At 50.1% G+C, this 27,009-nt stretch overlaps 1 protein-coding gene across 4 annotated transcripts in view; it reads right to left on the reverse strand.

Moving 5' to 3' along the window:
- FHAD1 (forkhead associated phosphopeptide binding domain 1) overlaps window positions 1–27,009 on the reverse strand; it is a 159,131-nt gene that overhangs the window by 19,226 nt on the left and 112,896 nt on the right. For 3 of the 4 annotated variants that reach the window (XM_043924446.1, XM_043924444.1, XM_043924443.1), the window contains 10 exons: window positions 25,216–25,323; window positions 24,867–24,974; window positions 21,098–21,205; window positions 17,580–17,687; window positions 12,820–12,993; window positions 10,726–10,951; window positions 8,443–8,527; window positions 5,685–5,791; window positions 3,799–3,958; window positions 2,484–2,616 (listed from right to left, as the gene is read on the reverse strand). In XM_043924446.1, the coding sequence (XP_043780381.1) occupies window positions 2,484–2,616; window positions 3,799–3,958; window positions 5,685–5,791; window positions 8,443–8,527; window positions 10,726–10,951; window positions 12,820–12,993; window positions 17,580–17,687; window positions 21,098–21,205; window positions 24,867–24,974; window positions 25,216–25,323 (1,317 nt within the window). The remainder of the gene's footprint in view (window positions 1–2,483; window positions 2,617–3,798; window positions 3,959–5,684; window positions 5,792–8,442; window positions 8,528–10,725; window positions 10,952–12,819; window positions 12,994–17,579; window positions 17,688–21,097; window positions 21,206–24,866; window positions 24,975–25,215; window positions 25,324–27,009) is intronic. The other variant, XM_043924445.1, reaches the window with a different exon arrangement.

Here is a 27,009-nt window from a genome sequence, read left to right on the forward strand (position 1 = left end):
CCAAGGTTTAGCCCTGAGAGAAGGGGGTGCTGCACTTAGTAGGGCCTCAGTAGACCCTGAGCCTGGCTCCAGCCGGCTTTCAGCCTGCTTGGCTAGTCCACTTCTGGGGCTGTTTCTACACCAGCCTCCCTCTCTTTGAGGGCATATGTTTGCCCTGGGAGTGAACACCAGGAATGCTGTGCATGTGCACACGTGCTGGAGGGTGGAGAGGAGGTGGTGGCTGGTTTTGGGGGTGGGGCAGCCGCCAGGCTCGGTGACAGCATTTCCTCTGCCTGGAGAGATCGGCTGAGCCCGACGTGACCCTTACTCATGGCCCTTCTGGGAATTTGTTTATTTAGAGAAGATGGAGATTCTTTCTCATACAACTCTTAAGCCCTCTGACCCACTCTGGTTTAGAAAGCAGGAAGTAGACTGAGTGTGGAAGGCTGTTCTGAGAAAGAAAAAAAGCCTTTTTTCCTTTCATCTTGCAGCCTCCCTCCCCCATCCTCCTCTAATACGACATCATCATAGAAACTGAAACAGGGCCTCTGGTCAACAATTCTTCTCAGCAAATACAGGACAGTCAGAGGGGGTCTTGTGTGGGCAAGAACCGTGAGCATCCTGCTTTGCGCCCAGCACAGGGTCTGGCATGCAGCAGGTGCCCAATAGTTGCTGAACGTGTGAACAAACACAGGCCAGGTCCTGCACTTAGAGCTTGGATTTCAACAGGAACGAGACCTGCTTCTGGCCCCGGGCGCTCACAGCTGCGGAACCAGCTGCAGCCCCATGGCTGGGCTGCCCTAGTAAGGAGGAGACGCTGCTGCTATAAAGGTCTCTGGATGGTGACAGGAGCCAGGGCCAGCCGGCGGGGCCCCTGAGCCCTCTCCTTCACGCTGCGTGCGGCCCTGGCTCCCTGCTGTTTGGCAGGGGAAAGGCATCTTTGAGGAAGCAGGCAGGCAAGCCGACATATTTGGCTCTGTTTCCAAGAGAAAGTCCAAAGCGCATTACTGAAACACCCTGGTCTCTAGTTTCATAAAGCGAAGGGAGAAAGGAGATCCCTGGACTCCAGGAAACCCGGGGCCTTGAGGAAGTGCCGTGCCCACGGTCAGCCAACGACAGACCACAGGGATCACCACCGCCCGCCACAGGGACAGATGGGAGCCACCGTCCAGGACCACGGGCTGAGGCACGGTTCTCCATCGATGATGTGAGCCCTGCGTGCTGCCTGCTGGGACTTCCAGGCGTGCAAAGGCCTCCGGGCAGAGATCACCAGGTCAGCCACGCAGCATAAATGGCCTGGCATTTGAGCCCTTTCAGGCCTAATATAGGATGTCCCTTTTGGCCCTTTCAGGCCTAATTTAGGATGTCCCCTGGACATCTCAGAATCACAGCTAGGAATCTGTTCTACATACTTACAAAGGGCTTCCTTAGTGGCTCGGACAGTAAAGAATCTGCCTGCAATGCAGGAGACCTGGGTGTGATCCCTGGGTCCGGAAGATCCCCTGGAGAAGGGCATGGCAACCCACTCCAGTATTCGTGCCTGGAGAATCCCATGCACAGAGGAGCCTGGTGGGCTACATTCCATGGAGTCGCAAAGAGTTGGACACGACTGAGCGACTAACGCTTTCACTTTCACAAGGATCTTAACTACAGCAATGTGCGGAAGCAGAAACAAATGTCCATCAACAGGCGACTGGCTGGATAAAAGGGACGTGATGGAATTCAGTGGAAATGGCCCTGCGAGTCCCCAGCAGAGGGCCAGGGAGTCACAGTTGTCAGAACTGTGACAGTGGAAGCAGCTGCTGCCTTAGGGTGGGGGGCGGGCATCCCCGCTGACAGCAGGAGGAGGGGTGCCGTCCCATGTGCCCACCACTGTCGCCCCAGCCCACACGCTGGGCCTTGGAGATGAAAATTTCCAAATCATTTGGTATATTTGCCCCCAGAATATAATTGCCAGCTTGGGACAAACAAAAGAATGAGGTAGATCTTCACGTACATTTACTTGAAAATATGCCCATGAAACAGTATTATGTGGGGAAAAAAGAAATAAGTTGCAGAATAAATATGGTTTGAGACTATATTTTGAAAAAAAATCTATCAAATAAATATATGTATATGTAAGCTTGCATATGTTTGTGTGTGTAAGTTAAATTTGTTTCTCAACAATCCCATGATGGGGTGGCTGGCATTATGCCCACTTTCCAGATGAGGGAAGTGGTACCAGGTTGCAGGGTTTCCAAGTGGAGGAGTCAGGATTGGAACCCAGGCAGACGAGCTCCAAGCCTGAACTTCAACTGCTGACTGTATGAGGGTGTGGTGGTTTCAGTGAGGAAGAGGGCTGACGGTACCTGTGCCCAGCTGATGATAACTTTATACATTTCACATAAGCAAGTCATGCTTTTGGAACTTAGAATGAAGATGTTTTCAAAAGGAAAGAAAGCCTCCATCGGGCTCTTTCTTCGCTTATCTTTCTAGATGCCCTCAGGGACGGGGCAGGTGCTCACCTCTTGGCTGCTCAAGAAAGTATCAGTGTGGACTGGTTCTATCTGCACCGAAATGTCACACATTTTGGTTGTGTTCCCGGGCTTCTGTTCCTTCTCCTTGCGCAGCTGGAGTTTCTGTTTCTCTTGGGAGGCCCTGGGGGCAGAGAAGATGAGTCACTGAGCAGCAGGGTGGCTGGCTGCACAAGGTTTGGGAACCACAAATTACCTTTGTACTCACAAGCAGAAGTGGGAAAGGGACTCCATGTTTATGGGGAACCGAAATCTTGGGGCCTTCAAGCTCCTGCCCGAGGGTTTCCGGATAATTGAGCTTGCTGGCTAGTGACCAGGGAGGCAGGCACCTCTCCACTCCTGCCTCCTGCACTGGGTCTGCGGGACACCTGCTGTGGCATTTATGGGGCCATGTAGTGCCTGTCTGCTATTTCTAACACCTGGTATACGTCAACCCTTCTGTTTCTCATAACAGTCCCATGAGCTAGGGACTCTCCTTGCCCCATTTTACAGACCAGGAAAGAGACAAACGGCAATTTCCCTGTGGTCATGGAGCTTATAGATGAGGGCACCTGGCTTTGAATCCAGGCAGCCCAAGCCTGGAGCCTGTTCTTTTAACCACGATGTGAATCCACCTTGGCCATGAACCATGAAGCAAATGAAGCTATGGGGTATACATGAGACATCAGTTTTATTCAAACTTTCTTGGAGAAAACATTAATCTTATGTCAAAATATGGATAAACTATGGATGAAAATGCAAACTCACATATGTTTCATAGACAAACTGGCAGAATAACAACACTATATTTAGTTTAAGCTGACCTCTGACACCTCCAGCTTACACTTTTGTTCAGTCAATATTTACATGCCAGGCATTGTGTGAATGGTGGGGAGTCAGTAGCAGGCAAGGTCTACAAGGGGTCCTCATGGGGAAGGCAGACAATTCAACAGGTGGGAGCAGCCTGGCCAGGTGAGAAGTGTTAGATCAGGTGACATGCAGGGGCTGAGGGACCCTGGGCAGAGCAGGAGCCCTTGGCTATGTTTGGTGAGGGTGAGTAATGGAGGATTTCCTGGAGGAAGCTGCATTTAAACTGAAACTTCTCTGAAATATTGGGCAGGAATCTCTGAGATGCTCAGAACTGAGCAAAGTTTTAAATGATGAGGTTGTGAAGCAATGAAACATATGTCAGTCATTCATTAATCTACTCATTCATTCAACTCTTTAACCATCATTGACTGAGCCCTTCCTCTCTCTATGCCAGGCTCCCTGGGTACTTGGGTATGCCTGGGCTCCCCACACCCGCTGTGCAGGCCTTGCCACCCACCTGAGCGCCTGCTTGAGGACCTCCAGCTCCTTGTCCTTCTTCTCCACCAGGCTGGTCATCTGTACCATCTTGTCCTTGAGCACGCTCAGCTCACTGCTTTGTTGCTGGACCAGTGCCACATTCCGCTCCAGTTCTATCTTCTGCTTTTCGTTCAGTTCCCCTGGGGGGGTGGTACATGCAAGCTGTTGGGGGTGGGGTCTCCTGCCTTGGGTCTCCTGGAGGGCCATAGCAGATCTGCCAGGCCTCCAAGAACCACGAGGCAGTTCACCCTCCAGGAATTCTCAGGGGGCTTCAGTAAAAGCCAGGAGGTCTGCTTGCAAAAAAAAAACACAACGAAACCGCCCACCAGCATCACCTTTCGATGCGCGCCGGCGCCGCGAGGCAGCCTGTGTGGCGCCCGCCTGGCCCCAGCTGTCAGGGCCTGTGTGCCTGTGGCATTTTAGGGCATCTTCAGCAGCCTGCTTCTGCATCTGTTTGCCTAAGGCTTCAGAGCCCTCTGGAGACAGCTCTGCTCATGTGTCTGCCAGAGGCAACAGCCTCCAACCGAGGCCTGGTGGAGACAGGCTGGAGCACACAGCCCAGCCCTCTCCCTGTCCAGGTGGCATTTGGAGGGCTGTGACCACATTGCTCCCCAGCATCCCCACTCCCTGGCAGAATTAAGCTCTGTCCCCCACTGTGCCTGCTGACAGACAGCACGGCAATTCTTTATCTGCTTTCTTCCCTTGCCTGTCTCACTTCCCTTCCACTGCTGGATCCCCTTGGATCATCTCTCAAGTAAACCACCTGCAGTGGAATTCTGGTCTTGGGGTCTGCTTTCTGGGAAAATCCAAACTAAGACCCCTACATTGTCTTGGATCTTCAGAGCAACCCTACAAGGCAGTTCCTAGTAACAGCCCCACGTCACAGGTGCAGAAACCGAAGTTCACAGAGGTCAAGGGACTTGTCTAAAGTCACCCATCTAATAAATAGCAGATCCAGAACTGGGTCCAATGCCTCCCAATTCTAGAACTGGACATTGCGGCCTTTCTGCCACAAATTCTCGTATCTCGGAAGGGGAAAATCCCTCTTTGAAAAATGCTGCTATAAAAGTCCTGGGGACATCAATTGGCCCAGACACAGGGAATAAACACAACTGAAGGTCTGGGATGCACAGGGCTTGAGATGGGGACCAGATAAAAGGACTGTTCTTCACCCTCCCTCCACCCCCTCCCAAACCTAATTATACCTCCCGACTCCTGCCCTTTGGCTAGGTGGAAGTTAGGGATGGGAAAGAGGAGGCAGCTCTAATAAGCAAGAAGAAGGGAGGCAGAAATAAGTCTGGGGAGAAGAGGAGCCAAGGAGGAATATTCAGCCAGACTTGTGCCCATCCAGAAGAGAAGAGACCTCAGAGTTACCTTGCCCCTACTCTAGGTGGGTCCTGATGTCGACTTCAGGGACAGGAGGAGCCCCAACAGGCAGATGTGTGGCAGGTGTTTTTGCATCAGAGGCAGGAGAGACCTAGGGTACACTTACTAGGGTCCATAAGCTGGTGGGCACTAGGACTTGTGCTGGCTGGCCTGCCAAGCGAGGGGACCCACGAATGACCTCCAAGCCTTTGCTCCTACAGACTAATCCTCTGTGGTCAACAGAGATTCTCCCCGAAAAAGAAAGCTGCATTTCTACTCAGAGGTGTGGAGCCATGTGAGAATGCTCCCGGTGATCCCACATCAAATGGAATCAGTTCAGTACCCGCAGCTTTTGCTGATCCTGAGTTACAAGTGCTGTGATGGCCCAGGACAGCGGGTTGAGGCGGGGTTTAAATGCCCAGCTTTCCAACCCCGAAGACCCATTTCTTTCCTTTCTCAAAGTGGGTTGGGAAATTGAGAGACACGGGCAATTGCACAAACCTCTCAGGTCTGACATTCGGTTATGAGCTTCAGTCAGGTTCTTCCTTAACCTCATGATGATCTCCTGCTGAGACAGGATCTCCGTCTGAGCAGTCAATAAATCCTCTCTGAAATTCACACACACACAAAACAGACCAAGTCAGTTCAGCTCCATCTCTGTGGTGATGCTCCAGTGCCTGGAAGGAGAAAAGTGCAGAGGCAATGTGATCCTCCTTCAGTGATGGTCCAATTTGGGGATGATGCCATCCCCAGCAAGCCCACTCTTGAAAAGTTCTCAGAACAAGAATCCGTTTTGATGCACCTTCGTTATAAAGAAATACATGGAGACAGAACAAAGGATCCTGGCTGGGTTTGCTCTGAGGCTGAAATACAACTAATATCAAAAGGACGCCTCTTCCTGCTCAACCATCTGTCAGCAGGAACCAATGCTCTCATGGACTTTTGATCTTTGGTGCAAAGAAGAGGAAAGACTATTTTTGTGTGTGTGGGTTCAGGGATTCTTCGAGGATGAGGAAAAAAAGAGACAAGAGGACAGTATGGCTTCTGTGCTCTCACCAGCTTCTTTTAATTCTTGATGGAGAGAAGAGGGGCCACATGAGTGGGTGGTGTTCAAGTGACCCTTTGGGGATGTATGGGCTCTGGGGGCCCAGAGAACTAAGCAGGGGACACAGGGAGAGTGGATGAGGGCAGGTCCTTGGTCCCACACCCCAGAGGGTGTGTCTTTGGTATCACAGTGATCAGGGTGGCTGACTGGGAGGTGATGTTTCATGGGAGGGGCCCAGGGTGATGGCGGGAGAGGCACCTTGAGGGCTTTATGAGCAGGCGTGAGACAGCCCAGCCCTGAGAGAAGCATATTGTGTGTGTATGGTGTGTGTGTGCACACGTGTGTGTATGTGCATGTGTGTGTTGGGGCAGGAGGAAACACAGTAAAGCGGGTTTAGAGATTGAGTCTCAGTTCAGTTCAGTTCAGTCACTCAGTCATGTCTGACTCTTTGCGACCCCATGGACTGCAGCACGCCAGGCTTCCCTGTCCATCACCAACTCCCGGAGTTTACTCAAACTCATGTCCATCGAATTGGTGATGCCATCCAACCATCTCATCCTCTGTCATCCCCTTCTCCTCCTGCCTTCAATCTCTGCCAGCATCAGGGTCTTTTCAAATGAATCAGTTCTTTGCATCCAGTGACCAAAGTACTGGAGTTTCAGCTTCAGCATCAGTCCTTCCAATGAATATTCAGGACTGATTTCCTTTAGGATGGACTGGTTGGATCTGCCTGCGAAGCAGGAGTCCCCGGTTCGATTCCTGGGTTGCGAAGATCTGCTGGAGAAGGGATGGGCTATGCACTCCAGTATTCTTGGGCTTCCCTTGTGGCTCAGCTGATAAGAATCCACCTGCAAGACCTGGGTTCAACCCCTGGGTTGGGAAGATCCCCTGGAGAAGGGAAAGGCTACCCACTCCAGTATTCTGGCCTGGAGAATTCCATGGACTATAGTCCATGGGGTCACAAAGAGTCAGACACGACTGAGTCTCTGGGCAGGTGTTAGTGTCACTTCATTTGTATTCATAGTCTTTTGAAGTATAGACTCCTCTTATATAGACCTTTGAAGGCAGTGTGTGTGCTTATTATGGAATAATGCAAAATACTTGCAGGCTGTATGTGAAAATCGAAATAAAAAAGATTGGTGATCACTGGAATGGATCACACACATACACATAAATGTCTGTCTGTCTAACTAATCTCCTTGGCCATGACTCTTCCAACTTGAGGATGAGACTCTGTGTCAAGTGCGTCCATCATTAAGGAAGTGAACCAGAGAACAACTTGATGCTGATTCTTCTCCAGGTCATGGCTACTGTTTTCTTTACAGAGTTTAGGAGGAGACACGAACTTTATAGGAGAAGACAAACTTTTCAGAACATGGAGCTTGAGAGTCTGAGTATCATTGCCTTCTTAGGGTAAAACCTGTGTGACATTAGACTTTGGTAATTGGTATCTGGGGCAGGGCTCAGGCTGGTGGCTTGCCTTCTTTGAGAAACTTTCTGAATCCTTTCTCTGCATCATGTTACCACCTTCTACTTTGTATGATGCTTGGCGGTGTCTTTCAGGATCTTTCCTATCCATGGGTTTTGTTTCTCTGGAAATTGTCAGCTCTTCAAGGGTTGGGAAGATCTCCTGGAGAAGGGAATGGCTACCCACTCCAGTATTCTTGCTTGAAGAATTCCATGGACAGAGGAGCCTGGTGGGCTGCAGTCCATGGGGTCACATAGAGTTGGACACAACTGAGTGATATCACTTCACTTCTTTGAGGCTCCAGGTATGGACCTTTGGGTTGGGAGGGATCTTCAAGATTGTTTAGTCTAACCTCTTAACTTTTAACCCTCTCCGGGACCCCACTCCACCAACTGGTTTCCACTGTTTTGAAACCCAAAAATAGGCTTGCCTTCGGCAGGTCTTTGAGGAAAATAGCTAAGTAGTAGCATTAGCTGGCATTCATGTGCCTCCTTATCTCACAAGCAGGGGGCGGGGTGGGGGGGGCATCGCTGAGGCACAGGAGGAGATGTGATCTGCCTGGGGCTACATACCTGGAGAGTGTTGAGTTTAGGATTTGAACTTAGATCTACCCAGATCCTTCCATGACACCAGCCTGACCTACTAAAGGGACTGAGAAACTCAACCAGCAGCAAGGACTGCACAGACTCAACTCTTGTCAGATTCTGACAACGTGACCAGAAGCAGGAGTCCCGTCCAGTACTCACATCAGGTGGTCGCACATTGCATCTTTGGAGCTGCTCTCCCCTAGAGGTGCTGCTGCGGGGTCCGGCTGTGCGTCCCCCTCCTGGGCTGAATCAGAGGGACACATGAGCGTCATCACAGTCCTCAGGCAAGGGATATTTTCCTTCCCCTTTGCTTATCAACAGAGAAAACCGTCTCAACTGACAATCCTTCCCTCCACTCCCAGCCCTCTCCACCTAGTGAGAACCACCATGAGCTCTGTATCACAGGCTGCCCTTCCCCCGTGCATGAGCTCATGACATCTTTCCAGCTACTCTCTGAGGTGGTGGTGCTTCCCAGATAGCTCAGTGGTAAAGAATCCGCCTGCCAATGCAGGAGACATGGGTTTGATCCCTGAGTCAGGAAGATCCCCTGGAGGAGGAAATGGCAACCCACTCCAGTATTCTTGCCTGGGAAATCTCATGTACAGAGGAGCCTGGTGGGCTACAGTCCATGGGGTCTCAAAGAGTCGGACATAACTTAGTGACTGAACATGCACGCACTCTCTAAGGCAGGGATAACAGATGCCACTGGGGGCTTCCCAGGTGGCTCAGTGATAAAGAATCCACCTGCCAATGCAGGAGACACGGGCTCAATCCCTGGGTCAGGAAGATTCCCTGGAGGAGGGCATGACAAGCCACTCCAGTATTCTTGCCTGGAGAATCCCATGGACAGAGGAGCCTGGTGGGCTACAATCCATGCAGTCGTAAACAGTCGGACACAACAGAAGCGATTAACACCCACTGATACCACTGACAGCTGAGGAAGTGAGCATGGCACTGGTGGGACCTGCTGGTAACCACCCAGCTAAGGGGTGAGATGTAGAGCCTTAACCCCTCCCTGGGTCGCACCTCCTGCCCCATTTCCTGCCCTCGGCTGTGCTCACCTCCCAGTTACTCCTCAGCCCACTGCCTTCTGGTGTCTGCCACCGCCCCCATCCTCAGTTCACTCGCTCGTTTATTTGCTCAACAGATGCTTATGGAGCATCTGCTTGATGGCAGGCACGGATCTAAGTCTGGGGTGGCAAAGAAGCGTCCCAGCTGGAACACCCTCCCTCTGACCTGGACCTGGGCTGGGAGCCGAGTCCTGTCCCCTGCTCTTGCCGTGGTGGCCTGTTCATGCAGGGTCCCCTGGCAGGGCAGTGACCTGGCAAACTGTAGGGATGCTGCGTGGTGGTCCACAGCCGAACCTCCAGTGTCTAGAATGAGCTCAGGACACAAGAGCTGCTAAGCTAAGTGTGTTGAATGAACGTATCCATGAGGTGAGCCCTGACAGCTTGTCAGCTGGCTTGAGACTAGGACTGTGGTTCTCAACCAGGAGGGAGTTTACCCCTAAGGGGACATTTAGCCATGTCTGGAGACATTTTTGGCTGTTACACTGGAGTGGGGCGTGGGCACGCAGTGGGTAGAGGCCAGGGACGCTGCTCAACACCCTAAGTGCATAGGAAAGTCCCCAAAAAAGAGCACTCTAGCCCACGTGCGTGCTCAGTCACTCAGTTGTGTCCCACTCTTTGCAGCCCCGTGGACTGTAGCCCTCCAGGCTCCTCTGTCCATGGGATTTCCCAGGCAAGAATACTGGAGTGAGTTGCCAGGTCCTTCTGTAGGGGATCTTCCCGATTCAGGGATCGAACCCACATCTCCTGCATTGGCAGGCGGATTCCTTACTGCTGAGCCACCAGGGAAGCCGATCTAGCCCACATGGCAACATTAACACTCAGGATGAGAAATCCTAGGCCGAGGCCTCTACTTCCAGAACTCTGCTCCAAGAGCTCACTGTCTTTAGTTTTATCTGTCACCCCTGGTCATTCAGGGCAAATAAATGCTCACAACTCGGAGTTCTTTCTTCAGGCTTTTTTTTTTTTTTAAAGAGATAAACCCCAGCTGGTTGTGAAAGAGCATTAGACAGCGCCGCAAACTGCTGATGGCAGAGAGATGCCTTTGAAAGGCCCCTGCCTGGGATACTTCCACGGGGAAAGGACGATTCCCGTCGTGTGTTCTGACACCCCTCATGGCCCCGGCAGCCTGTGCTGCTCCCTGGCTGACTGGCTCGGCACAAAGCCTGTCTCTGTTCATCGTGTTACATCTGCTGAACCTGGGCCTGGAGGGGACCTAACCTTGCAGTGCGACAAGGACAGGGGCCTCCAGACAACAGAGGGGCGTTTTCAATGAGACGCAGACTTTTTCTTGTCCATCAGCCTGGAGGGACCCACAGGGTCATCAGAACCCACCCTGAACACTAAGGTTCCCTCGGCATCTCTTTGGACCGACCTGGGTCATTGTCCTTCAGCGTGGCGATCTCTCCTTCTATCTTTCTGTGGTGTTCAGTCACTTTCTGGAGTCTTTCCTCAAGGTTCACGATCGTCTGGGAGTGCTGCTTGATTTGTTCCTTGTATTCCATGATTTGTTTTTCAAATTCGTGCTTCTGTGATTTTTGCTCCTCTTGGAGGGCCATTACTGTGTGCTGTTGCAGCTGCATCCGCTCCTCCATCATGATCTGGGGAAACAGACATGGTTCATGTGATCTTGGGAGCTGGGTAAGATGATGGAGAACAGGAACAACATGGCCCCTTTGCACGCACTGGCACTGAACTCTGCCTGCCCCAGGACCTTTGCACGTGCTGTTCCCTCTGCCCATACACTCCTCCCCCAGCTCCTCATGAGGCTGATTCCATGTGTGCTGGGCTGCAGCTCCAATGTCACCTCCTCTGAGAGGCCCTCCTGGACTGCCTATCTAAAGGAGACATCATCCTGTTTTATTTTCCCTGAGGTGCTTATTGCCATGTGAACCATCTCGTGTCTTTATTTCTCGCTCCCACTAGAATGGAAGCTCCATGAGGGCAGAAACTTACCCTTTACCTACCAATATGCCCACAGCATCAGAGCCCAGATCCCTGCCACAGCATCTAGACCCAGATGCTCAATAAGTACTGGCTGAGTTAATGAGTGAACAACTTTATAAGAAAAAAGTGAATAAATCTGTATTTCTTAAAAATAAAAGTTACCAGTGGCCTCCTGATGGTGAGTCACACCCCTTCCCATAACCACCCTCCCCGCCTGCAGCCGCTCCACACACCTGAGTCTCAGTGCCTCATCCTTGCTTCCCTCCTGCTCCCCTACCCCTTTCTCTGCTCTCAGGATGAGGTCATTCTCCTGCCACCTGGATGACATCATTCTCCTGCTCTTTGGATGATGTCATTCTCTCGCTCTCCATTCCCTGTTAACACGATGGGCCTCTGATCTCCTCCGGATGCAGAAATTCTCTGCCCCAGATGCTCACACATGCCCCCTCCTTCAACCATCACTCTGAGGAGGCTCTCCTCCAACTTTAGTCTTCATGTCTCACTTCCTGCCCCAGATCTAACATGCCACCAAAAGTTTGGGCAACTTTTGAACTTTGATATCCCTACCCTCGGTTCAGTCTGAATGCTTTATCTTCTCCGGGAGACAGTCTCTCTCCCACAAGAGACCTGCCCCCATCCCCAAGCCCAACCTCTATCTTTCCAGCAAATCCATGTGCCATCACTGCCCGGCTCCATGGCGCCCTGGCTGGAAGCTGGCCCGCCTCCTTGGCTCCTCCCTCTCCTCGGCACTCCTGTCCTGTCCATCAGCTAATAAGTCCTGCCATTTCTCTGGTAACTCCCTCCATAGCAACTCCTTTTTCCCACTCCTCTGCTACCCCGAGTGTCCAGGTCCTGTGATTCAGGACCTTGGGAACGGCCACCATGTGCCACACCCCTGAGCTGCTGTTTCCAAGCCCAGTCCCTCTCATCTTCCCTCTGTGGTACTTCTGCCAGGTCAGTCCTCATTACGTCCTTGTCCACAGACCTGTCGGTTAAACGTGTGAATGACAGGTCATTGCAATATTGAGCCCTGATGGTGAAGGGCCTTGAATGTCAAGCTAAAATTGAAAAATTCTGTCTTAAATTCTATGGAATCATCACTGACCCCTAAATTCCAGGACTGCTCAGTATGATCCTGGGAGTAGCCTGAATTATATCATCTTAGAAGGCCCCGGAGAGAGGGTGTCATAGCTTCTGTCTACCTTTCATACTAAATTAATGCTTCTCAATGGGGGTGATTCCCCCCAGCTTCCCCCAGCACTGGGGGAGATTTGGCAAAGTCAGAAGACATTTTTGGTTGTCACAGCTGGGGGTAGGGTGCCACTGGCATCTTCTGGGTGGAGCTCAGTGGGTGCTGTTGCACATCCTGTAATGCACAGGACAGCCCCCCAACCCCCGTGAGAGTTACCCCCCCAGCACATCAACAGTATGGAGGCTGAGAACCCCTGGTCTAAACCACACATGGCATCGTGATCGTGCATTGAAGGGAAAATTCTCCTGTCCCAGGAAGGCACTAACTTACCATTTTCGTCTTTGCAGTTTCCAGTTCAGCTAGTGTTTCATTTAATTTCATGGTGAGGTTCTCTGCTTTCAGACTTTCAGCCGTCTTTGTTTTCTGAGCCTTTTCTAGCATGGCCAGTGCATCATTTAATTTATTATTTAAAATGTCTTCTTTTTGCATTTTTAAATCCATTTCCTAGACAAACAGCAAACATCAAATGAACAGAAATTCAGGTGTAAATATTTACCCCAGCCTCCCACTTCCCCTGTTTTCAGAGAGGAGGGGACCTCTGTTCTGTTATTGTTCTGTTGATCCTTTTAAAGTCCAAAGTCCATGCTTTCTCTGGAAGGTTCCAATTATTGCAGAACTCAAATTCAGCTGAGATCTATCTCCTTGGGATTTCTGGCCCCTGAGTTCAGTTCTGTCACCTGGAGCTCATTGAACAAGTTTTATTTCTCTCTTATGAGACAGCCCTTTAAATATTTGAGAAGGCTGTCATGTCTCTCCCTAAATCTGTCTTCCAGGATAAATGTGCCGAGTTCTTCACCCCCTAGTCATAGGACCTGTGTTCAGGACATTCCTCCAACTTACTCTGTGACTTAGGCCCTGGGATGACCTCCCCTGGGGACACTGGAAAGGTTAGACTCCAGTCGCTGTGTCCCCAATATCTTCTACCTTCTCCTCGGACCCATTCTTTCCACCTTTGTCAAAATTCTACTCTCTTTCTTGAGTCCCTCCTCAAACAGTGCAGAAAGTGGGCTTTGTGACAGGCACTGTGCTGGGGCTGGATGGACTTCATCTATTTATTTGACTTCACTTTTTAGAGCGGTTTTAGGTTCACAGTAAAACTGAGCAGAAAATTCAGAAAGTTTTTCTTTAACTCCTACCCTCGCCAGAGGCACAGCCTCTCCTACCATCAACATCCCTCATCGGATCATCTCATTTGTGATAACTGATGAACCTACATGGACACATCATTAGCACCTAAAGTTCATAGTTTACGTAAGGGTTCAACTTGGTGGTGTACACTCTATGGATCTGGACAAATGTATGATAACATGTATCCACCATTATGGAATCACACAGAATAGTTTCCCTGTCCTAAAAACCCTATGTGCTCCATCTATTCATCATCCTCCCACCCCTTACCAATCCCTGATCTTTTTATTATTGCCCTAGTTTCACCTTTTCCAGAATGACACATAGTCGGAACCATATTGTATGTAACCTATTCATGAACATTAATCCTACCTGAAACATATTCAGGCTTTCCTAGTGGCTCAGATGGTAAAGAATCTGCCTGCAATGTGGGAGACCTGGGTTCGATCCCTTAGTTGGACAGATCCTCTGGAGGAGGACATGGCAACCTACTCCAGTATTCTTGCCTGGAGAATCTCCGTGGACAGAGGAGCCTGGTGGGCTATAGTCCATAGGGTGGAAAAGAGTTGGAAACGACTGAATGACTAAGCACAGCACAGTGCAAAACATATTCTCGAGGTGCAGTGCTAGGCATTCCCAGACTCTGTTGGTGGCAGTGAAAACTGGTATGACCTTTCTGAGAGGGTCACTTGGGAACCTGTTTCACGAGCCTAAAAATGTTCATATCCTGTGACCCACTGATTCCACTTTTGGAGATGTATCCTAAGGACATAACCCCACACGTGCACAAAGCCCCTGACACAGAGCTGCTCAGCCAAGCATTTTTCACTCCACTGAAAAGTGAGAGACACCCCCGTGCCCAAGGGTAAATGAATCAAGGTTCACTCAACACAGTGCAAACCCAAGTCATCCTTTACTGGCCTGTTGTAGAAGAAAGTTCAATGAAATGTGGACATATTTGTAACACATTAAGTCAAAACGCCTGCACAGTGTAACAGTGTAAATAACTTTGTAACAAATCGATATTTGTCCATGTCTGTCATAGTGATCATCATAAAGCTGGTCTGGAAGGAATCACATCAAAATGTCACTAGAGGACTTCTTTGGTGGTCCAGCGGTTAAGAATCTGTGCTTTCAACGCAGGGAGTGTGGGTTCAATTTCTGGTCAGGGAACTATCATCTCACACACCGCATAGCGGGGCCAAAAGAAAAAATAAAATAATTCCATTACTGGTAACTGTTCGGTGGACTCATGAATGATTTTTCCACGCTTCTTAAAATTTCTAGAGCAAACAGCTACTCCTTTTCTTTTTTTTAATTTATTATTAGTTTTTTGGCTGTGTCACACAATATGTGGGATCTTAGTTCCTCCACCAGGGACTGAACCCACACATCCTGCATTGGAAGTGTGGAGTCTTAACCACTGGACCACCAGGGAGATCCCAGGTGCTCCTTTTATAACTGGGAAATGAAACTGATTTTTTTTTTTTTGAAACAAAACAGAGCATGGTTCTCATCATGTGATGCCTGTGAGCCTTGCCTGGGAGAAGCTTCATTCTCTCCGTACCATCACTGAACTCTGTTCTTATTTGGGGTCGTGATGTGGTCGTTACTGTTGAGAAGTCCCAGTGCAGACAGTGTGTGGACCTGGCTGGAGGAGGCGCTTCCTGGGGGTCAGCGGCAGGCACAGCACAAAGCAGAAGCACTCCAGCTGTCCCCGCGGAATCCACAAAGAACTGAGATGGTTTATTTGATGGGCCATGAAGTTGCCTCAGGGCAGAACACGCTGCCTGGCATCTCTGCTCCTTGCCAGCTACTCAGCAGCTTACTCAAGTTCAGGGTTCCAGCAGGTCTGAATTTATTTTTCTCCCCTCTCTCCTGTTTCTCTCATACAAATCCTGTTTTCACCTGTAGAGATGAAATCAGTTTTTCAAATGCTCCCCTGTGTGTGCAAGTAAAACGGCATGCAAATAAGTCTCTCTATGTCTGACTGGGTCTTTGACCTTGAACTTCCTTGGTCTGTCCTGGTGAATGGGCAGCCCCTGGGGTGGAGTCCCATTTCTTAGCACCTGATGTGATGCCATCAGCCTGCCTGCCGGGTTGTCACAAGATCTTGCCCTCTGGTGTCACTGTTGTTTTCTCTAAGGCTGTTGTTGAGGATGCTGTTGGTTGCCTTACAGAGTCCCCTCTGTCATGATCCTGAGGACAGATGTTCTCTGGGTTGAGTACCCAGAATGGTCTAATTTCCAGGAGCACTTGGTCCATTTTGTCTAGTGAACTACACAACCACTGGGTGTTCGCTCTCACTGTGCTAATAAAAACTGTGACCCATTCATTGATTTTGTGATACACACTTTTTTTTGGTATGCATTAATCTCATTCCTGATCCATTTTCTGACCCAAATAATCTACTTTAAAATTCTAATTCCTCCTTTTCTCCTACCCCTAACTGAAGTATTTTATGGACGAGCCATGAGAATCATTGGGGAAACAAGTCTGCATGGAGAGATGGCCCCTCTTGGGCTCCCTCTTGGGCAGCGTCCACCTGCCCACAAGGAGTCCTGCACATGTGCATCAGCCCAGAGCTGACAACTCTCACATCATTTCACCCAGCTCATCCTCTGGACATGTTCCAGTTGGTCAAGGCCCCTCTTAAAGTGGTGCTAGGGTGTGCACGCGTGCATGTGCATGCTCAGTTGTGTCCGACTCTTTGCAACCCCATGGATTGTAGCCCCGCCAGTCTCCTCTGTCCATGGGATTTTCCAGGCAAGAATACTGGAATGGGTTGCTGTGCCCTCTTCCAGGGGATCTTCCCAACCCAGGGATTGAACATGTGTCTCTTGCATTGCAGGCAGATTCTTTACCACTATGCCACCTGAGAAGCCCATACAGATAGGTAATCCAGACATGGTTTACTGGCACCTTGAGCAGCGTCGTTCCAAAAGCACCAGCACCACTTGGACTGCTGTTAAAAGTACAGATTCCTGAGTCCACTCTATAGAGAGTGAATGAGAATCTCTTGGGCTAAAGTCCAGGGATTGGGCATTTAAAATTACGCCCATCCCCCACAGTGATTCTGTGTATATTAATGTTAGGGAAACGTTCTTCAAAGAAAATGATCCAAGATTGATGTGAACAGACTTAAAGACTTGTTTGGTCCCATCTGGTCTAGACAATCCTTTGAAATTGTGTTTGCCTGTATTTGAATCTAACTCACTATTGTCAGGTTGTCTGCTTATCACTTGCCGTGACTTTTGAGATATTGACCTGTATCTGTGTGTGCGCATGTGTGTGCCCTTTGTACTGCTGGGACCTAGGAGGGTGGAATTCAGTCCTCCAGCTTGGAGATGCCTAAGACAAGGTCCTGGGTAACAACGTCAGCTTCTGCTGTGTCTCCTATTCCCAGTGAGAGTCGTAACCGTGGTTTGATGATGAAGATGCTGATAGCGAAGGTGACAGGTTCTGGTGGAGAAACAGCACCAAGGCGGTCGGACACGGACCCCAGGCAGCTGAACCCACAGCAAGCTTAAGGACAGAGAGAGGAGCGGTGAGGATGAGGGGGTCCTGGCGTCAGACGGTCCTGGGTTCAGACTCTGGCCCTCCACTTGGTGGCTGTGAGCCAGTAGTAATGACAACAATAATAAAAGCAGCCAACACACGCAGCATTCACTGAGTGTCAGGTGCTTGTCTGTGTGTTAGACATGAAGTCTCCCAACTCCACGAGGGTGATCTATTGGATCATCTGTATGTCATAAGTGGGGAGAGCAAGGCACAGAGGTGCTAACTGTTGTCTAACGTCCCACAGCCAGATGGCGGCAGGGGTGGGATTTGAACCAGACCGCCTGCCCCCAGAGCCCAGCACTCAGTCACGCCTGCTCCTCTTTCCTCTTAGAGAGGCATACCTCCTTCTGCTTGGTTATGCGGTTCTCCAGATCTTGGACCTTTTTCTTTTCCTTCTCTATGGCCTCCTTTGCTTTGTTTTTCTCGTAGGCGATGCTGCTCTCGGAAATCTGGAAGTCAACAACAAGTGGTCTGAGGGTGCGTGCGCGAGAAAGGAAGGGAAGTGACACCCAAGGGGAAAGCCAGCATTAGTAATAGTTGACACCTGTGAGTCAGGGCTGGGGAGCTAGAGCTCAAGGAGCAGGATGCCCGTTGGAGAGAGACATGAGAACCGGAAGTCAAGTCATGGTTAGTCAGCTATGTCCTCGACAGAGAGAGTTATTCGTCATTCAGGGTTTCTGGGCTGGTGTGCGGGAAGCGACAGGCTGGTGAGTGCTCAGGTCAAGGCGGTTGACGCTGAGCCACTGACTAAACTACTGAGCGGACAGATGATGGCACCAGTGTGGTCCCTTGTTGGTACCTGGCTTCCTGGGAGGTGGGGCAAGTGAGGCCAAGGGCAGGGGTGGGGGTGGGGGGAGGCCTCCTCTCCCAGTAGGCCTGATGTCTGTGGCTTCAAAGGACACTTGCGGTCTCTCTCCAACCTATGAAGGCTTGGGTCTAAAACCCGAAGTCCAAGACAGTTTGCTGCAGAGAACATTTACCCCACAGATCCTGAGATGGGGAGGGGGTTGGAACCCAACCTCACCTACACAAGCCCCAGGAGGGACACAGCCAGAGTGGGGTCAAGAAACTATTTGCAGCTGTTGAAACTCTTGCAGTGATGCCTCCCACATAAATATAATGTTCACAAGAACATTTTAATGAAATAAATTATTTATCTATGCGTAAACAAAAGACTGGAAAGAAATGTACCAGAATGTAAATAATGGCTATTTTGGGGGAATTGAGATTATGGTCATTTATATTTTCTTCTTTTCAGTGGTCTGGATCTTCTAAATTTTCTTTAGTGAATGTGCATTGTTGGGTAAAAAGGGAAAACTATTGAAAACTGTTATGCTTTGGGGATGGATGGTCCTGGAGAAAAGATGATCTTCCCAACAACCCTGTGGTTCCAGCATCATGCCCATGGCCCCCATCCTCACTGCCCTGTGCTGCACAGGCCTCGCTGCTGCACCTGGGCTCTGACTCTCCTCCCTGCATGGGCTTGGCATTTTCCCACTGCCAAGTCTGCCTGAGACCGTCCAGCCCCCACCCTGCCAGGCTGCGTCCTGCCTGATGTAAGAGGCCACTGCATGCTCTGTGGGAGGGCGTGCTTCCTTATTTTGTGCCGCTTGGAAAATTACAAATGAAAATGATAATGACGAGGCTGCCTGCTCTGTAAATGCTGCACATGAGTGCCTGCACCGCGTACTGAATGCAACCCCCCCGGTGGCATCTGCCTTCCATACTGCAGGTGAGGACATGGAGGCTGTAAATGAGGCAGTGCGAGGATGAGTAATGGGCCAAGGTCGCACCACCGGGGGCCAGTTCAGACGCCAGTGCCCCGCCCCAGCCATTTTGCCACCTGGTGTCTGGACCTTGCCTGAGCTGTCCTCCTGATTGAAGCCCCACCTGACCTGCAGGCAGGAGATGCGCCTGTGTGTTCATACGTAGGCTGGCACAGAGTCTGCCACCCTGCTCAGCAGGGGCTCATGCTATAAAAGTCCACCCTTAGCCCACCTATATAAGGGAGGCCTGGGGGATGCCACTGACCACAGTCTGGGTTCTACCCCTTAACTTGCTTGCTCGGTGTCGGTGCTCCCTCACCCTGTGTGGACTCTGACCTCACTTCCCTGCCAAGGTCTCTGCTTGACTGTCCCGCCCCCATACCCCGCCATGCACACCATCCTCCCCACTCGATCTGGACTCTGAGCTCACCCGGGCAGGTGTTTCACAATGAATGCACGGACTCCTCGCAGCAAATCTCTGTCACTGCACCCACATCACAGATGAGGGCACAGAGAGAGGCTTGCCTGGGGTCACACAACATGTCAGGGCAGAGCTACAGCTGGAACTGGAATCCACTCGTTTGGCCCACACAGCTCTGCTACGCCTCACCCTGCCCCCGACTCTGTGGCTCCCTCTGGCTTTCCCGCCCTGATCCCTCCCCTTTGGTTTCCATCTTGTTCCAGTGTGATTTCATTCTTCCCGCCCTGCCCCCAGCCCCCGGGCTAAGTCAGGCGACCTCCTTTGCACTTGGGACCCCTGACCTGGGGCATTCTCTTCCCTCGGATGTAGTGTTCCTCTGCCCTCCAGGTATCACTCAATGTCACCAAATACGAGAGGTCCTCCCTGCCTGTGGGCCACTCTCTAACTCATGCTGGCTTTATATAGCCTGTGGCTCTGGGGTCACCTGGGCGTTTGTTTACATGGCTGTCTGCCCTCCGTCCTGGAGCGGAGGGCCCACAAGGGTATGGCCGCGGCCCGTCTAGGGCTCTGCAGTGTCCCTGACACCCAGTAGGGCCTGGCACACGGCAGGTACACAGAGCCCCTGTTTGACTTTCAGGGTGCCACTCGACATTCATCCCTCCTCTTGGCCTTGGGGGTCTGCCTTCATGGTGGCTCCAGGCAGGTGAAGCTGGTGAGCCCAGTTCCCAGGCTTGTAGGGGTGGATGTCACCAGCTCTGCCCCAGCCTGGTGCTTGGACTCCCCTCCCCGCTCCCATGTCACTCTCCTCCAGGGTGTACTTCTCATTTGTTCCAGGAGGCACTGACCCCTGGCACTTATTTGATGTGACTGCCGTGTGAGCTGGTTATGTACCTGTCTACTCCATCTTCCTCTGCAACGTTTGTCTCTACACCTGACCATCAGCCCAGGGAAGGTCTACTTGGGAGTCTCTGAAACTAGGAGGCTGGAGCCAGGAGGGTGTTGTTCTGCTGTGCCCACTCTCGGTTGCCTCTTAAATACCTTTCAGTGATGAGGAGGAAGAGGATGCTGGCTGAAAGACTGACCCAGACTCCAACCAGGGGTCTCCCCTGGAGGGCATCTCTCCTCCCCAGGCAGTTGACCAGCAGGGCTTATGGAGATGGTCCTCTGTGGGTGAGGGCAGGTCTAAGCACTTAATATACACTGTGCTGTGTGCGCTAAGTCATTGCAGTCGTGTCCGACTCTTTGCGATCCTGTGGACTGTAGCCCATCAGCCTCCTCTGTCCAAGGGATTCTCCAGGCAAGAATACTGGAGTGGATTGCCATGGCTTTCTCCCGGGGATGTTCCCGACCCAAGGATTGAACCTGCGTCTTTATCGCCACTTCGGAAGCCCCGATGAACATAACTGGTTTAATCTCATGATGCAGGGGTAGTTAGCCTCCCCAGGTTATGGATGAGGAAACTGGTCCAGGAGGTGAGGTGGTCTGCCTTAGGGTCATACAGCTGGTGAGTCCTGTGATGTGACATTGGCCACTCTGATCAGAGGCACTGCTCCCCATCAGCCCGCTTTACCACCTGCTCTAATCCGGGTACCAAAACACAGTCTCGCGTCTGGTCCTGAAGCTGCCTCCAAGGGCTTTCGGCGGCCACCACCCACCCCCTCTCCCCCCATACCTCCTTCTGCTGTGTCAAGTGGTTCTCCAGATCTTGCACCTTCCTCTTTTCTGTCTCTAAGGCTTCCTTTGCTTTTCTTTTCTCATGGGCCATGCTGCTCTCCAAAACCTGAAAATCAATGACCGGTCTTTTTGGTTGCCTGCACATTTAGCGGGGGAAATTGCTAGTAAGCATGATACCAATAATAACAACAGTAGCTCAAATGGTGGGGGCTGGTCTTACGTGCCAGGGCCCAAGCCCAGTGCTCCTCGCCCAGTTTATTCTCATAGCATCCTCATCCATAGAGAAGCTGTGTCCCCATTTTATAGGTGAGGAAACTAAAGAGGGGAAAGTTACTGAGGGCCCCGGGGTCCCGCAGTTTGTTAGTGGAGAGGCCAGGACTGAGCCCTGCACATTGTTTGTGTGCGGAGGCCCCGGCAGGGAGCCAGTGAGGAAAGGCGACCAAGCTTGCCTTATTACAGAGTCTGAGTTCTTATCATCGTGCCAGGCAGCCTCTCTGATAAGAAGAAGAATCTCATTAATAATGGAATTTCCCATTATTGAAAAAAAATCTCTGAAATAGAATCAGGTTTCTAGAGGAGGGCAGTGTATTGAATTAATGAGCCACACATACCAATTTCTGGAAGGGAAGGGGACCAACCTCACAAGGGAAGCTTTGAGAGGATGGGAGGGCTGTGGTTAGTATTTAGTGCCCATAATCAGGGATTTTTTTATCCAGGAAGCAACTTGCTGATGAGCCGTTCAGTTAAGTGGTTTATGCAAATTGCAGAAGGATAGAAGCTGCCGGCAAAGCCCCTGTTTCTAGTCACTGCAAGAAAGGGCACCTCAACTCTCAAATAGGTTATTATTATTATTACTTTTTTATATGCACCAAACTTAAAGTCTTTATTGAATTTGTTGCAATATTGCTTCTGTTTTATGTTTTGGTTTTTTGGCTGCAAGGCATGTGGGATCTTAGCTCCCCAACCAGAGGTCAAACCCACCCCTCTGGCATTGGAAGACAAAATCTAAATCACTGGACTACCAGGGGAGTCCCTGGAATGGGTTGTATTTTAAACACCAGCTTGGCTGTCAGATGTCTGGAAGTTGGAACGTGGTTTCCATTACAGCTGGTGGTTAGGGTCCTAGATTAGCCTGCAACAATATTCAATCCATAATATGGATGAAATAGTATATACTTATGTATATTTTTTTCAGTGAAAAGCAGTTTAAAAAACTCCAACACTCAGCGGTTCCAATACCAGCCCTCAATGAAGCAGAAGAACAGTAACATCATGGAAGCTCCACGTTTATTTTGAAGTTTGAGGCGGGTTTAGGGGTAAGACACTTTGCTGCCCCATTGCATCTGATCTCACATCGACACTCAGGACTTTGCTATGCAGCTGAGCTGGGCACCACAGGGAAGGCTGTCCTTGCACAACTCATGCCAAAGTTCTGTCCCCATTTGGATACTTTGCTCCCACATGCCTGGGCAGGTCATGGGAATTAACCTTTAAAGTTTCCTCCAAACCAGCCTTGTGACCTAGTGATTCTGTTGTTCCTAGAGATTCATCTGACAGTGTGGTGCATGCATGCGTGCAATATGTTTAGTTGTGCCTGACTCTTTGTGGCCCCACAGATTGCAGCCTGCCAGGCTCCACTGTCCATGGGGTTCTCCAGGCAAGAATACTGGAGTGGGTTGCCATGCCCTCCTCCAGGGCATCTTCCCGACCAGCGATGGAATCCATGTCTCTTGTGTCTTTTGCATTGGCAGGCGGGATCTTTATCATTAGTGCCACCTGGGAAACCCCTGACAGTGTGGAGGAAGGTCTAATGGAAAGAAAAATCACATGACCATCTGAAGTTGATCAAAGCCCATGTCTGGGATTCTGATCTCTTATTTCCCAATAAGAAGTCACGAAGAGGTCCTGCTGGGAGGAGTGGGCTGATTCCAAGGTGTGGGTGACCTGGCCACAACTCCTATTGCTTTGGGGCTGTCTACCATCAGCCTGTTCTTAAATTTCCCTTCTGAAGTGCCCCATGACCTCAAGATCGCTCAGTTCAAGGGGCTTCCCCATCCCTGTGCAGATGACCTCTCAGTGACATTTCACCCCAGCGAACCCTTGGGAGACCCTCCTCTTCCTCATCACCCCTGGAGAAATAACTCAGGACCAGGCACTGACACTGTTTACACAGGCCCGCAGAGCACATCTGTACCGGAGACCTGAGTGAAACCCAACATGTAAACACCTCCCCTCCCTGGATAGGATCAAACTGCATGAGCTCTGCTCAGCAGGTTCCTCACTTCTCCCTTCCTGGGGGGCGGGCAAGGACTTCACTCTGAGAGGTAGGGATGTGGTGGAGGGTTAGTACAGTAAGTGCCTAAACAGCACTGGAAGTGCAGTGATGGTATTAATAGCCACCATTCATTGAGTGATGATTCTGGGTCAAACTCTTCACTGTACATGATCTCACCACTATCTCACAGCCATCCTTTAAAGAAGGTAGGTACTGAGCCAGCAAGTAGCCCAGCCGGAATCTGAACCCATGTCTCATCTGGATGCAAAGCTTCACTCTTCACCCCTTTACACTGTCCAAGGATTGAAGCACAAATGAGAACATCTAATAAAAATGACCCAAGGATCTGAGGGTGACCAAAGGTAAGTACATTTAAGTGAACAATGTAATAGGGCTTTCCCCAAAGCTAGTTTGGACACATCAGCAGAAATACATCTTTGACTAGGGAGAGGACAGTCCTGCTCTAGGTCACTGCATGCTGGAGAACTGTGTTCAGTTTTGGCTACAAACAGTTTAGGAAGAAAACAGATGATGGGCTGCAAACCCAGACACCTGTAGGGGCTCAACAGTTACCTGAAATGAAATGAGTTGTGTTGAATGCAATAGGGAATGGTGGGGACTGTGGCAAACATCTGCTACTTGGTTTGGCTCCAGTCCATTTCTGCCGCAAGTGGAAAGGAGGGCCAGATTTCCCAACTTTTCAAGAGAGGATGGGAATCTGGATTTGTTAGTAAATATTATGAATTTAAGATAAAACACTTTAGGACCAAGCATAACACATCCATGGGCCCTTTTCAGCCAGTGAGCTGCTAATCTGTCACAGGTTAGAGCAGCTCAGAGGAGGGGACCAAGGCCAGGCTCCAGGCCTGTGAAGGGCATTTGTGTCTGGAGAGGAGCCGGTGCCTCTATTCTTATGCATCTAAAAGGTTATTCTGTGGAAGAGAAAGCAGACGGGTCTTGCAGGAGCCCAGAGTGGTGGGTGGAGGGTTGAAACCCTTTCTGAGAGAGAATCTCAGTCAACTCAATCTAAAGGAAGAATTTTCTGCCAGCCCAAGGCATCAACACTGGGATGGACTGCCCTGGGCTGTAGAATATTTCTTGGTGGTAGAGATGAAGGGTGGGCATTTTAGGATGCTGGAGGATTCACATAGCCCTAAAGTCCCAGGATTCTGAAATTCCTCCATTTTTAGGATTCAGGATGTAATCTCCATGCAGAAAACACTCATGTTACCAATCCCGACGTGTCCCCTAAGACTGTATTTTATGACATTTACAATTTTTGTGTAAATTGTAAGTGCAAGGTTACAACTCTAGGGTCCTCTCCTAGAGTCCCCCCTGCTTCTTCCCAAAGTAGCTGAGCTCCCCCATGGACAAATCCCTCTAGGAAACTCCGCCATGCTTGACTCCCCATCAGCTGTGGTTCGAAACTTACTTCCACATGGCCCTCAAGCTGGGTTTGGGTTTGAGCCGCCTATCTCCCCGAGCTGCGTACCTCCTTCTGGTGGGTTAAGCGGTTTTCCAGCTCTTGGACTTTGCTCTGTTCTTCTTCTAATGCTTCCTTTGCTCGGCTTTTCTCCTGAGAAATGGTCTCCTCCAAAGCCTGAAAACCAATGACTGGCGTTTAACAGACAGAATTACAACGGCAGTAATCTGGATTCTGCTAGGCACTGCATGGGCAGGTGGACTCTTTATTACTCACAGCATCCCCATGGGGAGACTGTGGGCAGCTGAGAGCCTGGCAGGTGGGGTGGGCAGGCCCAGATGAGTGTCCCAGGTGAGTCCATCCTGGCTTCCCGACCTTGACCTGGGCTCAAGCCGGCTCTGCCTCCCTGAGCTCATACCTTCTTCTGGCGGGTTAAGCGGTTCTCCAGCTCTTGGGCTCTCTTCCGTTCTTCTTCTAATGCTTCTTTCGCTCTGTTTTTCTCTTGAGTAATGCTTTCCTCCAAAGCCTGAAAGTCATGACTGTTGTTTAATAGACATAGTTACCATGGTAGGAATCTGGACTCCGGGCCAGGCACTTCACAGATTAACTCTTTCACATCTCACAACAAACCCATGGAAAACTGTGGACAGTATTTCTAGGGTCTAAGAGCATGGGGTCTGGAGTTGGCAGGGTCAGATTAGAGACTGTGGCTGATTCTTCCTAGAGGTATAGTCTTGGGCAAGTGAGAAACTTTAGAAACCTCAGTTTCCCCATCTGTACAATGGGGATAGTAATAGCGCTTCCTGCATTGGGTTGATAGGAGGGGCAGATGAGATGATGAACATGAAATGCTTGGCACATGATGATCATTCACTAGTAAAGATCAATCATTTCTTCTGTCATTTCCACTTTGTTGAAGGAGGAAGTAGGCTTAGAGAGATTAGGAATCTGTTCAGTTTACCAACAAATCACATCAATGGGAAATTGAACCCTGGTCCCTTTGATTCTAGAACCAGTAGTTGGCAAGCTACGGCATGCGGGCCAAATGTGGCCCACTGTCTGCTTTTTTTTGTAAATAAAGTTTTATTGGAACGCCACCATGCTCATCGTGGGTTGCCTTGGCACTGCATCCACAGAGCTGAGAAATCAGGACAAAGACATGACCTGCACAACTGAAAATAGATACTGTGTGGCTCTTCATGGGAAAAGTTTGCTGACCTCTGATCTAAACCATCAGTGTGTGTGTAACTCAGGGCGATGTTGTTAACAGATCATAATAATCATAAAAAAAGAATGATAGCTTCGTAAGTTAGCCACTCAGTCGTGTCTGACTCTTTGCAACCCCATGTACTCCTCTGCCAGGCTCCTCTGTCCATGGAATTCTCCAGGCAGGAATACTGGAGTGGGTAGCCATTCCCTTCTCCAAGGCATCTTTCTGACCCAGGGATCGAACCCCGGTCTCCTGCATTGCAGGCGGATTCTTTAATGTCTGAGCCACCACAGAAGCTCTTTAACGGAACCTAGAATTTCTTACCATTGAAGCAGAGTCCTAAGACAGGTCAGGATTTGTGAGGAGGAGCTTAATTAATTTTGACACACATATTTTTAGAAAGGGTGGGGGGTGACAGAGTCATGTTCATTTAAAATCGGGGCACCTACCACTCAAGCCTTTTGGATGAGTCCCTGGGGTCAAGCCAATCAATGTAAGTGTCTGGGGAAGAATGACCCTCAATGGGACAGTAGTGGACATGAGTGACTGTACTGTCTGTCTGTGGATCCCTGGCTTTGTGTTCCCCTCTGCAAGGGGTGGTGTGCCCTCAGAAGTTTGGTGTGATTAAAGGGGGGTTGATGTTAAACCTTGAAACCCTGTGTCTGTTGGAATCAATGGGCATCTGGAGGGCCCAGGCTGGTGCCCAAGGTGGTGGTGAACAGGCTGGGGTTATAATACTGTACATTCACAGTGGAAAACAGTCAAACCAAAATTAAAACTAAAATAAGACATTTGGGAAGGGAGAAATTAAACAGAGAAGAGAGAGGAAACAGGTGGAGAGTTCTGTGAAGGTTTTGAAGATTTTTAGGTTCTTTCTGGTTTTATTTCCCTCTCTATAGAATGGCACTGTTTTTTTTTTTTTCCTTCTTCTATATCTAATTGCCCTTCTGAAGGGACCTGTCTTGATTTAAGGCCGTTGTTTATAGTACCTGTATGGGGCTC

This window comes from Cervus elaphus, chromosome 14 (assembly GCF_910594005.1).
Source record: "Cervus elaphus chromosome 14, mCerEla1.1, whole genome shotgun sequence".
Taxonomy (NCBI): Eukaryota; Metazoa; Chordata; class Mammalia; order Artiodactyla; family Cervidae; genus Cervus; species Cervus elaphus.